Here is an 18,752-nt window from a genome sequence, read left to right on the forward strand (position 1 = left end):
ACCACACAAACCCCAATATGCCTTGATAGAAAATCGGATGTTTTGTGTCTAAATGTACAATTAGGCAAATCTCATTTGGGGAGCAGAGGCAGAGCGTCTTTTGGGGACTTTCTGTTTAATGTAATAAAAAGGTATATCGCGGAATGAGCTCTATGTAATATACAATGCGGATACACTCTTCTTATCGTCAATCATTCCACTGTGCTTTCACTTCTCACGGGTTTTCTATTATCGCTTCTTTTTTCTTTTTTTCTTTTATTGAATGGCATCACAAAATGTACTTGTTTTGTGGTTCAATAAATTCTCTGTTGGATAAACATTGCCAGAGTCCCTTTCACCACAGGTTTGTCTGTTGAAATGCTCTTGATGTGCAGAGACATACCGATTAGGATTAAGATGGAAAGCAAGCTGTTTATAAAAAAAAGAATGGTGCTTTTCACAGTCACCGTCCTGCCTCCACACTTTCATGCTGCTGCCTGCAGGATATTAAAGTTGTTCCAGACCTTGTTGACTCTGGGGATGATGCTGTCTAAATGGGGCCGCGCTTACTGATGGAGGAGTGACCTGTGGACAGTATAATGCCTGATGAGAGTCCAGTGACTCAGAAGTATTTGCCTTTTTTTTTTTTTTTTTTTTTCAGTGACGACTCAGAGCATCATTAGCAATAATTTTAGCAAGTGACAACTGTCCGTGTCAAGCAACAAATCAATGATGAACTCAAAGAACCCTGTTGTCACAAAGACATACTAGATTCAGTTACACTTATAATAGCTGAGTCAGTAGCATAAGATGAGGAGACTGAGATTTTTGTGTCTGAGAGAGCTAACAAGGATATTGACTGATGTGGTGGAGATACTCGAGAGTAAAATAAAACCAAGTATGGAGGACAAATTGGCTTCATTTTTGTCCTCCCAACAAAAAACAGACAAACAAACAAAAAAAGAGCTGCATTCAAACCACATACTGATTGTCACTCATTTTTGAAGGGTCACCTTTCTTCTTCTCCCTCTCTTCACTCAGGGTGCTCTGGACCACTTGGCATGGAAGGCGGTATAATCTCCAACCAACAGATAACAGCTTCTTCCACCCACCGTGCTCTCTTTGGCTTGCAGAAGTGGTACCCGTACTTTGCACGCCTCAACAAGAAGGGCCTGGTCAATGCCTGGACTGCTGCCGAAAATGACAGATGGCCGTGGATCCAGGTAAAGCACAGTCACAGGAGCCCAGGCCGGGGCCGGATTCAAATGAATTAAGATGCAGGAAAAATCCTCGTTATAGATGCAGTTTGCTCTCTAATTTGTTTTGACTTTTAATTGCTGTCTTCGACTCACATTGAAAAACTCCCAGTCCTTTAACTCCACTTTGTAGTTGATGGCTTGTATAAATTGTTGACTGAAAGAAAAAAAAAACACCCTAACTGTTACGCTTTACAATTAACTAAATATACTGTAAAATATATGGCTCACTTATGGGTAATAAATAGCCATAAAAGTGGAAGCTGGGGGTGAAACAGATGCAGGTGTAGTCAAGTGTGAGGAACAATGTGAAAGGGCATTAGAGTTTCCAGCTAGTGGCTGGTGTGTCTCACTTTGTTGTGATGAATTGCTGAGAGTTACTCAGCTGTGTCTTCGATGGCTCACATGTTTAATAGTGACATGCCCACGGTCAGTGACTGAATCGGCACCTAAGCTGTATTTTGTGTCAGAAGTGGAGTTTGGCAAAAGAGGAGCCCTGGCAACCAAACTAAGGCCTGCGTTCTTGCAATTATTTGGTACAATGATGCTTTCTCTTCCTTGTGTTTTGTGTAAATTCAGATATGCAAACCACTGCAGTGTTGAGATAACATTGATGCATTTTCACAACACTCAGCATTAACATTAATAGTAATCTTCTTGTTATTCATAAAGGAAAGAAAAAATTACATTCAAATCTCTTGTCCTTTTGCAGAGTCAGATAAGGCTTCGGCGACCGACCAGGCTCCATCACACATGCCAACCTGTGAATTATAGAATTAAAATAAATTAGATTGTTTAGATCAGCAAAACAATAATAAATTAAGCTGCAGTCCCACTTTTGTCTTAAATGTAACCTTCTTTCTGGGCCATTAGTGGGTGCTTACTGTCAAACAGCTATATAGACGGATCGATGTGATGGATTTTATCGTGGTCCTGAATCATTTTTTCAGCGACATTCCAGGCTTCCATCCTCACTAATCTTGCCCTGCCAATATCCCAACGTTCTTGTTTCTTTGCCTGTTATAATCCTAAATGATCATTTTGCCCTTGTGGTATTGGACAGTTTCTACCCAAGCTGTATATCAGCTCACTTTGCATTAGGCAATAAGCTACATTATAAGAATGAAGCTGTTGTCCCCCCCTCACTTGATATGATCGGGCTAAAGTTAGTGGTGAATGATTATCCTTGAAATGTGAATCAGGTTATTTTTTCCAACGAAATTGAGATCTTAACTTTGTTATGATTCTTCAGATAGACATTCTTTCTTTTTCATTACAATATTTCCAGTAGGAAGAAAATGCTTATTGGAAGAAAGCAGTGCAATTTTTATTATTGGCTCCTGTTTACACCGCTCCTCTCAGTAACAAATGTAAAAGAGTTAGATCCTAATGCTTTTACATTTATCTAACTCTGCAATATAGACCAAAGACATTGTAAAACTCGAATCAACCTTTTTGGGGCTTCAAACAGGAATGAAGGCATTTTATTTCCTTCCCCAGACTGCACGTCGACCATATCATAATCTGTCTAACTCATCACACACACATTAGATTTGTTTTCAGATCTTTGCCGTCTTTCGTCTTCTCTGTCTACAGATTGTTATGAGGTCTAACACAGTTCTGTCATATCTCATAACAGCTCAGGGGGAAAATGGAAGCGCTTGGTTTCATGCAGCGGATCTCCCTGCCAATGGATGTATGGCAGAATTGTTGTCATGTACAAATGAGGAACTGTTGTATGTGGATCGAAATCAGGATTCAAAGGCGATTAATCGTGCTGCCTGAGCTGCAGTGTGCAAACACAGACCTGTGTAGAACTGATTTTCTGGATTTATGTGTAGTAAATAGTTATACATCAACACCCTGTACTGAAATGACTCTGGCATATAAAACAACTGTCATATGATGTATATTTGTGTTACAGAAATTTGTCCTCAGCTCCAGTCTGTTCCAAGGCCAGACCTCAGTCCAGGCCCACTGTGTGAGTGCACAGTGTTACAGATAGAAAGCTGTGAACTCATTCATTATTTAGACAGTTAATTCATTAACTATTACACAAATTGTGTTTTGTTTTTTTTTTCCTCTTTGTTGTATTATTCTTACACTTGAGTCGCTTCTGTGACGACAGAAGTGCTGACAGCAGCCTTTGAGATGAGCTACTGTAAGACGTACAGACAGTGAACCGCAAACAAAATATATGGAAAAAAATACACTGGGCTCTGACAGCGTGATTGAGAACTTGAAGTTGTTCCAAACAACAGGAGAATAAGAGTGAGACAGGGAAAGAATTGATTTGTAAAAAGGGGGAGAGAGAGACAGTCAAAGAAACAGCCGACAGGAGTGAGAAAAAAGGAGCTTGGCACATGGAGTGGGTGAAGACAACGGAACATAAAACATTCAGCCGGCTTGTTTGACTTTAATGATGCCATGTGGGATGCTGTGCAGGATGCTGTAGGCATTGTGTGTTTCTTCAGAGGGCCTGGATAATTGGGATGTGAGTACAGAGGTGTACAGTCATGTCAGTGCATTGGGATTATGCAAAGGAGTCGCTGGTGTTCTTTTGTAGCACAGAGTGATGTGGCGTGACCTTGTTTGCATGTCCGTCACGTGAAACAGGTTACACTTAGAGTTGACAACAATATCAGGAGAAGGGATGAAAATTGTAAGGTTTTGTCTGGTGCTGCACGTAGCTGTTGGATGTCAGCCAGATTTCAGCCCCCCCCCCCCCCCCCCCCCCCTTTAAACTGCAACAAATGAAACATAGAGCAACATACTTTGAATAATACATCACAGGGCCGGAGAAGCACGGTAAATGCGTTTGTTTGTGTTAACATCAGATGTCGTGCTCGTGGATTGTGTGTGCGCGTGTGAGCTCGCCACTGTTCACAGATCTTTTTGGTGTGAGAATATCAGTTTTCCAGTGCCTCGCTACTACTAGCTCACACATAAAATTGCATTTGAACACTCAAGGGAAATAAGCTGCTGGTCTGACCAATATCAGCAAAATATATCAGCAGCTGGTAGTGTTTGAAGAATGAAACAATCCAAATCACTTGTGAAGGCTAAATGGGAGTATACATAATGTAATGGAAGCAAAACAGTTAAAAGCATAATGTCCAGATGCAGATCTCCATCAGTCTGTTGATGCTTGTTTATCTACACGCAACTTGAAACTTCTCTCTTTTCATTGTAGTGTAAGTTAACTTGTTCAAACATTGTTGAGTCTTTCATGGTTGCAATGTGACCCTGCCAAATGCCTTTTCATCACAGATGATTTTGTAAACACACACTGACAGCAATTGACAGTAATTGAGTTAAGCCTCTGGATACATACACAATAATACCATAAGTGTTTTCTGCATTTTTGTGTAACATTTTTTCACTAAATGCGCTCAGATTTTACCTTCAGCGCGGACAGTTGTTATGCAATGTCTGCTGTGAGCAATATTTGAGTCGCCAACATCACTTTGGGGACCATCTATTCCCAGGCAGAACTGCCTTGTGGGCTTGTTTGTGTCTGCTTCTGCTACAACATGTCAGTGATGTTTGGATGTTGGTCTTTTCTTCATACCATTTAAAATCTTTGAAACTTTGGAACAGACATAATGATAACATTCATATCCAGGACTGTAACATTGGATTGTTTCTACGATGACGTCTAGGAAGGATATGGGGTTGCATGGGCACACATGCAAGGACTTGAAGGCTGCGGTGAGGTAAAATATACCTCACCACAGCATGTGGTTTGATTAGCTTGCGCACCAAACATCATATAACATATTTAGAAACAAACCCTGATGTGATTCCTGGGCCTTAAGTTTTTATCACACAGCAGTGCCACTGGTCTCCTCTGTAGTTTCAAGGGCAGTTTAACATTTATTATGCTTCCATACGTCCTCCAGCAATCTGGATCCAAGTCTGCACAGGCTTTCTCTCCCTTTATATACTCTTGACGTTCACGTGTGAATGCATGTGACCTCTTGCTTCTTGTTGTGACTGAAATAGCGAGGTAGTTCTACAGTACATAGATCTTTGCAGTGCACACAATTAGAGGAGAGTCACTGTGTAGTCAGGTCCATCTTCACAGAAAGGCTGTTGGTTTAAATTTATGTTTTCTCTTGTTTAAATATAGTCTAATGAGCCAGTGAGAAAGTATTAATAAGTTCTTTCCTGGTGTTTTTCATGGTAAAGTATGGTGCTTTTATGCTTTGATTTACTAGAATGTGACATAAATTAGCGAACCGATGCCAACAACAACCGCACAGAATAATTTGAAGACTCCTTCAAATGGAGCGTTTACGTTTTAGTCAGGATTAGGGTTGAGACTAATGACTGTTTTCATCCCTGAAAATAATGTTGCTAATTTTCTTAAGAAAGTAATATTTGTTCTGCCTAAGAAAGTCAACAATACATTTTTAAATTCTTAGTTAACTATAATGAATCATTATTAGTTTTATTATTAGCTATGTCATTAAATAAAGGAAATTCTCAAATCTCGAACCGTTTGCGCTTTAACATTGACTGAAATCTGTCGTTGACAAATAGAACTTGTATCAGTTCTAGTTCTGTACATAAAATAAATTTGCTTCTAACACAGATTTCTTCCGTTCTGGGGTTAGGGTTATATGTAGATTAAAACATAAATGCCAAATTTAAAACTAGAATACTCTCGTTATCTTAATATAGCTTGCGGCTTTCTTCTCTATAATGCAAACGCTACCTTGTTGCTGTCTTTTTTTCTTTTCTTTTTTTTTTTTTTTTTGGCTGGTGAAAGTACAGTCATACTGTGTTTCCTTTAAAATAGTTTCCTGAAGGCAGTGCTTGAATTACAGCTAGAGTATATAGTCACTTCCAGGTTGTCGCTGAGGGTTATATGCTGAACATTTTCTCAGAGTTTTGGGTTTTTCAGGAGGAAAACAGGTTAAATCATGCACACCACACAAACTGGTGGTATTGTCTCTGTGTTGCAAATAATGGTGTGATGTGGAGGTTCATCTTTTCAGCGGCTCATGGATTTCACTCAGAAAACTTCAGGCACAAGATGCTGTGGGTGTGCAGAAAAAGGAAAGGGTGAGGGGGTAAGAGTTCACTCGAAAGCTTGCCTTGCAGTTGTGTCTTTCCAGTGTTCTTTATAGCTCTCTTAATAGCAAAGTTTTAAACCAAACCTAGTGAATGTATGTCTGCAAAGGAAACTGTTGCCTAGCTTTTTTATTTCTTTGTGTGTGTCTGTGTGCTCTTTCTTTTAGTATTTTTGTTGTGTAATGGTAGAAAAATGTTAGTGCAAATGTAGGAATTATTTTTTTGTCGGAGACCAGTGTTTGATTCCCTGACAAGGAACCCCAGCCACAAGGCACCCACTAATGGTACTCTTGTGCCGGTCCCAAGCTCAGTTAAACAGTAGCCAAATCAATCATGCATATTGTAGGAAGCTGACTTGCTGTGGCGACCCCAAATAGGAAAAAAGCCGAAAGAAGAAGAAAAAAAAAATACAGATTAAGTCAATTACATTGAAAACATATTACCAAAGCACTATCCAATTTAGCTTGGAGGGTACTGGTGTGATTCTGACAGTTCAAGTGCTCAAAAATCCAAGATTCTGTGAAATAATATATGGAAAATTACACTAAAATGTTTTTTTTTTTTTTTTCAATCAAACCATCATATACTACATTTGTTGAGATTTTATTTGTGTGTTAGCGTAATCGTTCTCTCCCCGTGTGTGTTTTAAGCAATTTAGGTTAATTGTCTGTCACAATGGGGCATTTTACTTCAAACTGACACATATAACTCTTTGTACAAAGGTCTGCGCACTGAGGATGTTTCCAACGATGCCTCACTCAGACATATTAATGCATCACTATTAGTGCTGAAGTGACAGAGGTGTGTTTCTGAGTGGTCATTAAAAATGTGAAGGCTCACCCCAATTACCCAGGCAGCGGCCTTTTAGTGACAGGGCCTCTAATTAGTCCGAGAAGTATCTATCTCTGTGGAGAAAACTGAGAAAAGTGGAAGAAATGCTGTGAATGAGAAAGAGTGGGTCAATGCGGCTCTGAGGCTCTAAGATTGGTGCTTATGTATAATTAACTTGATACGATGGCTTAAGTATGTAGAAAAATATGTGTAATTGAGTCTTGTCACTACAAATGGATATTAGAAAAGCAATCCATGCAGCAATGGAATTATTAGAGGTTTCTCCGGTAGTTTTGGCCAGTTCATACAAGTTTGAAGAAAAGTGTTCTTTTCTGGTGCTGTATCTGCAAGAGCCAACTCTCTAATCTCTAATGTCCTCAGGAGACGCAGCTTAGAGGTCTTTTCTTTTTCCGTTAATAGAAAGGGAAAGTATAAATTAGTGGGCTCTGCGTATCGGTTTAAGCTTTTGCTCTCAAATATTTTACTTGTAAATTGCCGTATTTCATAGTAATGTTACCATTTCCGCATCCGAAAGTGAGCTCAAACTCCCAGAATACAATCCCGAATATAGTCACATTGTGAGTCAAGTTAGACTTCTATTTCTCGTGCGTTGGCTTTACCTCAGCTTCAAAACCCTAAACTGAAGTACAGACGTGTTTGTGTGCAATATCACATCAAGTTATGGAGCGGACGGATGAAAGTAGCTCCAAATCGATCAATGAATCACTGACCTTTTATTTGCTTCATTTTATTTGTCATCCGACAAGGCAGCTACGGTATTGTCATTCTGAAATTGCTCTGTGTTGTCTTGCCCTAGTTTCTTATCAATAAAAAAAACATTTTGTGTGTGCGCCTGTGAGTGCACTGCCGCACCGCTCCTTATTTACTATAAGCATACTCAGGTTGTCACAGGGAAGTCAGTTAAGAAGCTGCCATCAGCTGACAGTAGCTGTGAAGAAAGAAAACGACAACATTTATTTATTTATTTATTTTTAAACAAGTTCACAAGTTTACTCATAGGTCTCTGGGGGCTTGCTGCTCTTCTCCGATTGGATGCAGGCTTCTGAAATTCAGACAAACAGGACTGACTGAACGGAAGGAGCATCAACTGCAGTGAGCGTGACCCCCAAAGAAATCAAGACAGAAATCATGGAAATGGTACTTCATAGAGGACAAAGATATACATTTAGGAAACCATTGTGTTTTCTGCAGGTTGATGACTTCAGGGAGAGAGGCTGGCTTTTTATTGGAAGATCTTTTAGGAGTCATTAGTTTTGATTAGACAGTATGGTGGTTACTTAGTGTAAAGATATGAAGCAATAAAAGCAACCATGCAATATTGCAGCTATCTTTTTTTCCATCTGACAGTTCATTTGTCCACCTCCTGACTCTAAATGTTGCACTCTGAAGATATTGCACCGGCCTGTAAACACAGAACGATAAATATAGCCAAACCTATACAAGCGCTGCCGAATCTGAGCCCTGTTAAACATGATACCACTAATTCAGGTGAAATGCAGATGAAGGTGACCTGTCGGTGAAAAGGATATCAGTGTAAACCTTGCACGCTGTTGTGTGTATGACGTGCATTCAGCTCAGATTGTAATGGTTGTGTGATGTGTGCTTTAAACAGGAATCCTCATTTTTTCTAAGCTCTTTCTGGTCCTCTTGTATCTCCGAGCGACTTTACATTGGCACTATATTGACAGCCTGCACAGAGTTGACTGAATGGATCTGGTACATGAGGAATGATTAAATGTTCCATTTGATCACAGACTTTATGAATTAGATGGATGGCCCTGACAGAACGTATATGAGGGGTTCGATTGATTCCCATGACTTGCACACGTACGCGCTGCTCATGCACACAGAACTGCATATCTATAGTGTCTGAAAATGAAGCTGTAATTTCTCCAATTTTTTACCCGTTTTTTTCCCAGATAAACCTGCAGAGGAGAATGAGGGTCACGGGCCTAATAACTCAGGGTGCAAAGCGTATCGGCAGCCCGGAGTACGTCAAGTCTTACAAAGTAGCCTACAGTGATGACGGGAAGACCTGGAGAACATACAAAGTCAAGGGCAAAGATGAGGATATGGTGAGATGTGCACAAAAGCACACATACACACCCATTGTCATCTCTCCTGCTCTTTCCTTTTAGCTTCTCGCTCTGTAACACACAGACACACACTTGTACACACACACACACAACAGTGCACTCAGTCAAGGGCAGGGTGGAGGACATGATGAGATGGCTTTTTAATTAGCTAGCACACACCGGGCCCATCTTGCTGCCCCTTTACCCCCTCCACTTTTATGACTTCTAGATTGAATTTTTATACTATTTGGGGATGAACGGCCACCAAATAGGCCACACAGTGTTCTGTCATTCCTGACAGCAAACCACGGCTGTCCTCAATTGGGCGAGCTCCGAATGACCCTGACTTCCAAACTTCTGTTTAAGTTTATCAGTCAGAACAACACGCCTGGGTGTGCGTATCCTGTGATTTTAATTTAATTCCTTTAATTCAGTCAAAATTTGGCACAAAGGAAGCAAGAAATTAGAGTGATCATCTTAACCATAGTTTATGTGTGTAAGCAGCTATAAAACTTGATCCTTGATCTCGTTTTTGATGCATTTTCCTTCTTATTTTACTTTGACCTGTTGCCACACTGCTACAGCTCCCAATTCCTCTATGGCATGAGCACACTGCTCTATCTCTCCCTCTCTATTTCTTTCCCTGGCCCCACCTCACACATACAGAACATCAGTCACTCAGTTCAGAGCATTTCTGTCAGACAATCACAGGTCATATGGATAAAACACTCCAGAAGGTATGGCAATATAATTGGAGCACTAATTTAAAACACACCACTGTTCTTATGAATTACAGGCTCAAATGGTGCGAGAAATTGTCTGTTTTTCCCTGTAATTCTAGCTCATTGACCTTGAATGACAGCAATTTGTCGAGTGCGGAGTAGACACTAGAGACAGATAGACTGCCACATTATGGTCTGCAAAACTGATCTGCTTTGCCATTCTCTCCACCCCCGTCTGCTGTTATTCCATCTCCTGCAACAGATTTTCAGAGGAAATGTCGATAACAATGCTCCATCAGCCAACTCCTTCACCCCTCCCATTGAAGCCCAGTATGTGCGCATCTACCCCCAAGTCTGCAGGAGGCACTGTACCCTACGCATGGAGCTACTCGGCTGCGAGCTGACAGGTGAGCAGGCGCAGGAGTCAAGAGTACAAGAGTCATCATAAGACGTTTGTGTTGGTTTTGTTTGGAGATTCTCAAGGTCAGTCCAGTTAGACCAAATCTCTGTGTCTGTTCTTGCCAGGCTGTTCTGAACCACTGGGAATGAAGTCAGGCCATATCCAGGACTACCAGGTCATGGCCTCCAGCATCTTCAGGACGCTCAACATGGACATGTTCACTTGGGAGCCTGGGAAGGCCCGTTTGGACAAACAGGGCAAGGTCAATGCCTGGACAGCTGGACACAGTGATCAGTCACAGTGGCTACAGGTGAGATACAATCTGGGCTAGCTCTGCTATCTGTTGTAGCTTCTGTAGAGATAAGATCAATATAATTACCAGAAAAAACACACACACAACAGCCGGTCTTTGCCTTGCAGATAGCTGACTTTCACCCCACTTAAGGATTAGCTCTTACCTCCCTAGTAAAGTAATTGATGTTGCGTACATGGTAACACATGCCAGTAGATTCCATTATATTTCATAACGAAGGACTCCATTGACAGGTACCAGTGTCAGTAGTGAATAGGATTCTATCTTAATATCCTACCTCTATTTGCCAGCTCTCAGTATCATTCTCAGAAACAGTCAGTAATAGGTAGTCATCTCTTATTATAATCTGTGCCAGTCTTTCTGAATTCCACACCCACTCTGCGTCAGTTGGAAGGGTTCAGTCCTGCTATCATTGGCTGCAGCCCAGGCTTTCTATCTCTATGAAACTGGCCAATCCATTTGTTTTCTGTACAGTCTCAGGTGGCCGAAAATGCATCCTGTAAGGGACAGGACATGTCTCTTAGTGAACATTTACAACCCGGTTTTTGGAGCTTAACAATATGTGTGATTGATCGAGGCTGAGGGAGTTTAAGATGCGTATCAATCAGACTCAATCATGCCCTGTGTGCCCTCGTGCATGGCCTGATATATTGGATTTTTTTTTTTCCTTTTCTTTTAAGATAAAAGGCAATAAATGCTCTTTGCTTTCAGGGCGAGAAACCATGTCTTGCTTCAAGCTGTAGAACTGATAGCATTGAAGAAATTGCGATGTGGATCATCTTCTCAGGGAATTGAAGATCAGAGCGACTTCTTTGATTTCTTGGCCTTTCTCCTGCACTTACGCTCCACATGCACGCCACCTCCCGAGCAGTGACACAGTTAGCACTCTGCAGTCATACTGACTCGTATGGCTGTTATTAGATTGGTTGGGTCTTGAGTCAGATATGTTTTTTATTACGCTGAAAGCTTTTTTGCTGAGGGTGAGGGTATACAGCGGTGGCTGTGTGTCGAAGGAGACAGGTAGTTAGCTAGGCCACATCCAGGCCAGGGAGCTCAGCTAAGCAAAATTGATTGCTATGGGGAAAGGAAAACTTGTGGTCTCATATTACATGCTGCGCCTGCAGGAAGGGGGTGATGATATACAGATGCGGTGAGAAAATCAATGGCTTCCACTGCCAAAGCCTGTTTCTGCGCACACAGGTGTATGCAATATCTGGCTTCTGAAAATGGACGTTAGGAGTAATACGGAGCAGAGCGATGTTTGAGTTTTATATTTCTACTTTTGGCTATGAACATTTTTGAAATAATGATATGCCATATATGCATATACACATTTATTACACTCCCACCATTGGTGTCTTCTAGATGCGGGTTGCCATGGAAAATAATTGTTTCTCAGTGACATTACTGAATGACTTAAAACCGTAAAGATTAATGGAATTAATCAGCCCTAATGATAAATTAAGTATTCCTATTAATCAAGGCCACTGCTCCGCTGTGAAGTGGAAGCAGCAGGAAAACTCTTTACAGACACTGAATATCAAAGTCATTTCCTTGATGTATAGGAAGCCATCATCTGTTGAACGTTTTGTCCTTTAGCCTGCACGGATTTGTGTCAAGTTGGATTTTCCTTTTGTATATTTTGCTGTTGAGCAAAATTATGTGCTCAAGATTTGAGCACCCTAACCCTAACTTTTTTTAAATGATCAATTCACTGAAGCAAGTATGTCTGACAAGACATTATTTCCTGTACATTATTCCCTTAATCAGAAATTATGTCTTTGCTCTGCTGCGTGATTATATCCATCATAGAAATAGACGAATAAGTTCTGTTCATCCGTTGTTTGAATGTAATGACTTTGAGTGAGATGTTGAGATCACCCGTAATATTACACACAGGGAGACCGAACCAGACTCTTTCAAGATTTTTTGCAAGAGAGGAGCTGAGGTGTCAGACTGAACTGCCAAGAGTTCCACCTAGCAGTTGTTGATTGGTTAATATTGCACATTAGCATGTCCACGTGGCGAAGAGAAATTGTCAGAGAGACAGTAGCTACTTTTCAGTTTCACGTGTCATGAGTATCACCTCACAGCTCTCATTTGTGTTGCAGATGGATGCAATTTCTATCAGTCAAAACTGTTTACAATGAATAGTTACTGAGAAAAACCTGAAAATATCACATATCCAGGGTCCCATAAGTAACACATCACACTGTCCATGTTTTCTTAGCATTGTTCTCTTTCATGGTAGGACATTTTCTGTTCAGAGTTACAGCCCTACACAAAACACCCAGCTGCAGACAGGAGTAGGGATCAACTGTTTGTTTTTTGAAGGCATGACAGGCAAATTTTAGTAAATTTATGTAGATTAAGAAATGTAGAGCAGAGTGCACACAACAATTTTGCAAATGAGTACTGCCAGAGTGGGGGTTAGTATAGGCAGGATTCTGATGAGGTAAAATGTGTAAGCGTAGCAGGCGACGCACTCCATGCAAACAGGAGAGAAAAGCCTCTCTCTCCTGGAACATACCAGACCAAGGAGTGAGCACAAAACTAAGAGACAAAGGTGGCATTACTTAGTAATGCCACCTATCACAGTTGTTGCTGTAAACACTGGCGGGAACACTCAACCAGCATGCCAGTGTTGTTACTCCTTCAACAATTTACCTAAGTGCAACTTTCAATTGCCAGTATCATGGCTTCTTTGCACTGGTTGACAGTTTTTGAGAGTGGCATACCAAGTAATGGAGGCTCTAATTTTTGAGGAATAATGAACGAGGCCCAGGATGTGGATCAGTTTGTATAATAGGTGCTATCACAAAACTACACCAGATCCTTTCCTCCTTTCGCCTCAGGAATCCAGTGATTGTTAATGTGAATCAAGTGTAAGACTGATAAATGGTGCCACCACAATTCTTTGCCAATAAAAGTTGGCACTCATCAGACAAATGGCTGACAGAACTACGTCGTAGCCATTTTTCTGTTGGCATTCGCTAAATCCATTTGTCCATTATAGAGCTGGAGCACAGCATTTAATTGTGTTGAATGATTCTCCAAAAATGAAAGAAATTTCACGTTGACCAGCAGAAAGTAAGCATTATGACATCACAAAGAGCGCTGCTTTTTCATTGTTGTTGCATTTCACTTATAAATATGTAGTAGTATAACTATGAAGAAGGACTGTTATTGCCTCATGGCGAGAAGGTTGTGGGTTCAAACCCTGGGCCTTTGGTCTTTCTATGTGGAGTTTGCATGTTCCTCCCTGAGCATGCATGAATTTTCTCTCTGTACTTCACTGTCACAGTGAGATAACATGTTCACGTTGATTAGTGACTCTAAATTATCCGTCGGCCTGAGTGCACGCAGGAATGGTTGTATATTTCTCTGTCAGCCTTGCAAAGGACCACCTATGCAGCATGCACCCTGCCCCCAGGGTCAGCTGTGATTGGCCCCAGCACCCCCCCCGATAACTGATCAGTACAGATAATAAATGAATGAAGAAGAGTCCATTGCCAACACGCTTCCAAAATGAGGACGGGCCTTCTGGATTGATTCCTTCATGGTTATCCCTTTGGGACTTAAATTACACCCTAGGACTGAGCGTACTTGGTCCGCCACTGACAAAAGCTCTCAGTGTTTTCAACAGTGTGCGAAGGTTACGGAGACACTACCTCACACACACCGTCCTTAACAAACCAACAACCCTAGAAAGAGAGGTGTGACAGTCATTGAAGTTTGTTCATCCATGGAACTGGCTTCCAGAGGAGCTGGCTGACCACAAGTCTGCCAGCAGGCTGAATGTCGTAATAATGATGGAGGCTTGTGGCGTCTAGCTGGGCTCCTATGTTTATATGAAGCATACTGTATTTATGTCTTCACAACTTTTCAAACAAATGCTAAGAGACAAGTAACAGAATCCTGTGGAGTGAACTCAGACCAATGAAATTTTAGTAACTAGAAAACGCACTCAGATGTGACACTGTGGCAGAACTAGGGAAACGAGCAGAGCACATATAATGGTCAAGCAAATGACCACTGACGGACTGTCTGTGTAAAAGCAACCACTGAAATATGTGGACATTAGTGATCTCCCTTTATTGAGAAAAGCGGTGGGCTGATAGAGAGGTAGACTCAGATCTCAGGACAGCCGGAGTCAGTAAAATATATATTTTGCAGAGAGAAACTTTAGTGGATGTCAGTTTTACATGTATATTTTACCATACTATATTTCTCAAGATTGGAAAGACTAAAACAACCATAATCAAAGTTTTTGTGGCTGACAGTACAAAAGAGATTTCAAATATTCTTTCCGCACAGTGTTTCACATGCTGGAATTTTCTGCAGTTGGTCTTGTATTGAAGTGTTCATCATATTCATCACATTATAAGTCTTACATAATAGTATACTTCAAAATTTAAAACAAAGGTGAATTTGACCAGATGTTGGTTAGTAGAGACTCAGTACATGCTGACACTTTGGATAGATTATTGCCTCATGTGCAAAAATTGCTGGAGGGAACAATGAATAGACATAAAGCAAGATGCTTGCATGCCTTCTGTGCAATCAAAGCGAGCATTATCATTACACCAATTTTTCCGAGCACAGCTTCCTAATCAAATTGCTACTTCAAATACAGCACTGCTGACAGCAAACTCTATTTCTTTTAATCAATAGAATTAGAGGGGTGTTTGTTTCATCCATCCGCAGAGAAGAATGGCTTTAATTTGTCCCATTGAAACTATCTTCTCCTCTTGAGTGTTTTATGCAGCAAAGATGAAGCGTTTCCTGTGTAAAAACAGAGAAGATGCCTCAGAGAGTGTAAGAGCATTGTTGCATGAAAGGATTTAAGAGGGATTTTGATCATCGGGAATAATAATGATCATGTCTTTATTTCAAGAACAAGAGACTGCAGTACTTTGGCGAAACTACTTGCATGGGTAGATTGACAGTAAGAGCTTATAGGGAATTGTCAAGGTTGACTTTGTCTTGCGTGTCCTTCAAATTTGATCCCTCCCCCCACTAGAAACCACAGTCCTTAAATCCATGAATTGTTTGGCAGAGCACTGAGGATGTAATGTTACATTCAGCATTCAAATTACTGTCCCACCATGTTGATCCAGTCAGAAACTGATAAAGGCAATTTTCCCTGCAGATGTGACTGTTCAAAGATGTAGTCATGCTAAACACATCCTTTATTCTACCGGCTGCTCGCTGTTTTATCATTATTTGTTCTACTACTCTAAACACAAAGCTGAATCAATACGAACGGCACCTGCAGCCAAGTATTCTTGCTGAACTAATTACAGAAACAGAATGTGAGAGGGACAGCGTCTCCAGGTGGTTTGCGTTGCAATCCGTAAGAAGCACACAACCATTTAGCCACAGCTGTGATGCTGGAAAGAGTATAAAATATATGAATCACTGGCTTGTGCATAGTGTCTAATCTGTCAGGCTGCGACCACACTTGTGTGCATGTAAATTTCATCTTGGTTCAACCTTCACAGGAATTAGTACAACACTGCTTGGAAACCAACACAACGCTTCATAGGATTTAGTTTCTTCTCCAACTGTGCCATCGATTTGTCGGCATAAATGGAAACAAAACAATTAACAGTGTTGTGGTTTTAACACTGAGTTCCCAAGTTCATGGTTCCTTCTGTTTTCAGATACTTTATTTCAATTCAAATTCATTTCTAAGGACAACATATATCTAATATCTCTAGGCTCTTTCCGAGAGAAACACAAAAGTTGCAACAGTGCAGAATTAAAATTGCCTTATAATACATGAAAACCGACAAAATATCAAACTCAGGATGGAAGCCTGTCTACCTTGGAAAGGGGGGAGAGAGTGACGGAGGTGAAGGGAGCAGAAAAATTATTCTACTTAAACACTCAGCCTAATTGTTAAAAATAATAATATAAAATAATAAAGTAATGCCTGCACTTAAAATCTCATCAATGATAGTGGCACAATAATATTAATAATAATATTAATAATAATAAGAAGAAACGGTTGAAGCGTGAGATCCAGGTCATGCAGTTCTGGAGTCAGAGGTATGGCCAGTATGAGGACCAAAAGCAAGAGCATAAAAATTGAAAGAGAAATCGCAAAGTTGATAGCTTGCTGTAGATATAAATGAAAGCGTGAGAGAGGAGAGTGATAGAGAGCGCACGGTGCACCAGGGAGAGTTCCCAGGAGTCCAGGCCTATAGCAGTAACTTCTGAGCTGCGGCACTGCCCACTGTTACAAAGCCTGAGAGCCAGGACAGCAGATGTTACTTTGACCATGATAGACTCCACAGCCAGCTTTTGCTTTTTCACGTGCTCATCAATTTTCAGAAAAGCAAGCTCAAATTTGCACGCTGTGCCCCTTCCACAGTGTGTGAGTTTTTAGAGGAAGGGGGATATTAATTGAGATCTTTGTTTCAGTCTTTTATGGATAATCATGTCAGATGATGTGAGTCTGATACCAGATATTTAAATGCTGTCTACCCAGTCACAGACTTTATCATGCCGAATTTATTCTAATTTGAGCTGACATGATTTCAGTATGTTGCTTCAAAATTTCTGCCCACAGCTATCGCTGATTCAGTCATATTGAGAACATTATTCAAGAATTCAAGAAAGAATCCACACTAATTTGAAAACATGCCTGATGTAAATTTCACTAAGGCATTATCGTCAGCGCTTCATTTTAACCCTATCCCATATTGCTCTTTCTTTGCTCTATTTTATTCATTCTCCCTGCAGCTAGTATGCTGATTCAATTAGCTTCCAAATGAAGTTAGGGATGGGATGGTAAATCCATCCGCTTTTCTCCTTCAGTCGGATGGTGTTCAGTGTCCCTCCCCCCTCAACAATATCTTTAAATGTACAGGTTTGCCTGAAACCTGTGTGATGGTACTCTTTTGTTTTCATTATCCGAGGGGGCCATCTTATCCTCCAACACCACATCTCCTCCCTCTCAGCTAACATAGATGCATTTATCTGTTTTATCTTGGGATGATTGATTCATGAGTCTGCAGCACTGCCAGCTGTAATCGTGAGAGCTGCAGGAATTGTCAGAAGTGAAGGGACCAGAACTTAAATCATTGCAGGATAGATTGGGTCCAATGTGTCCTGCATGCATATCTTGTTTTGTCAGGGTGTCTATAAGCCATCTCTTGACAAACAGGGTATCCCCCTCTCACTTCCATATGTTTAAGTCAGACAGCCTGTTTTTCACCCTCGAGAGTACAGACTGCTCTCCAAGCAGCTCTGCTACATTCTACAGGATTATAGATTCATTCATTCGCAATAGTCCAAAGTTAAAATGAGGCATTAATTCCTTTCAGGATGAGTATTGTCACACAAAAGCACTTATATCCATAATTAGTTTTTTAATTCTTATGATTGCCTTTTTTATTGCGTGTGAAGCACACAATGTTTTTTTTGTGCAATGCATGTGCGTGCATGTGTGTATGTGCACACGTGTGAAAATTTGATATAAATTTTTCATATGCCATGTGATAGGCTGGAGAGGGGAGAGAGCAGTGAGGTCTGATGAGCTGTGTAGTGCAGCAGTCAGTGATTTTATTTTTAATGCACCAATTTTTTAGGACCTTTGAGATTAGAATTATCGTTCTTAGTCCTAAAAATAAACCTTAAAATGGATTTGAGATTGTTAAATTTCTTCCTATTTTTTATATTCTGAGTGTAAGGTTCTGTTGTTGAATTACTTTTTTCTTCAGCTTGAATTATTGTTTGATTTCAGAGAAGAGGTAGACTACTTTGGATTTTATCAGTGTCCTTCACATGTCTACTCACAGTGAACATTAAACAGGGTATAAATCACCCCTAGTTCCTTACTAGTGCAGTGTCAAAGCCATTTTTTCCACAAATGGATCTGATTCCCTCACTTCACTCAGGCTGACATGGTATACAACTCACTGGTTGTGCAGATGCTGCTCTCCTTGCTGTAATAGCTTTAAATGATCCAGACCACCATGGCTGATTTCCTTGCTGTTCTCTTTGCCATGGCCAATTCCCTTTCCCAGTTTCTGCAACCACGTAGATACAACTTGACATACTGAACTG

The 18,752-nt window shown here is 40.7% G+C and overlaps 1 protein-coding gene across 1 annotated transcript in view; it reads left to right on the forward strand.

Moving 5' to 3' along the window:
• The window catches only part of edil3a (EGF-like repeats and discoidin I-like domains 3a), a 96,357-nt gene that overhangs the window by 61,942 nt on the left and 15,663 nt on the right, over positions 1–18,752 (forward strand). The window contains exons 5-8 of the mRNA XM_029510354.1: positions 1,021–1,202; positions 9,086–9,241; positions 10,226–10,370; positions 10,489–10,673. Coding sequence (XP_029366214.1) covers positions 1,021–1,202; positions 9,086–9,241; positions 10,226–10,370; positions 10,489–10,673 — 668 coding nt within the window. The remainder of the gene's footprint in view (positions 1–1,020; positions 1,203–9,085; positions 9,242–10,225; positions 10,371–10,488; positions 10,674–18,752) is intronic.

The sequence above is a fragment of the Echeneis naucrates genome, chromosome 9, assembly GCF_900963305.1.
Source record: "Echeneis naucrates chromosome 9, fEcheNa1.1, whole genome shotgun sequence".
NCBI classification, from domain to species: domain Eukaryota; kingdom Metazoa; phylum Chordata; class Actinopteri; order Carangiformes; family Echeneidae; genus Echeneis; species Echeneis naucrates.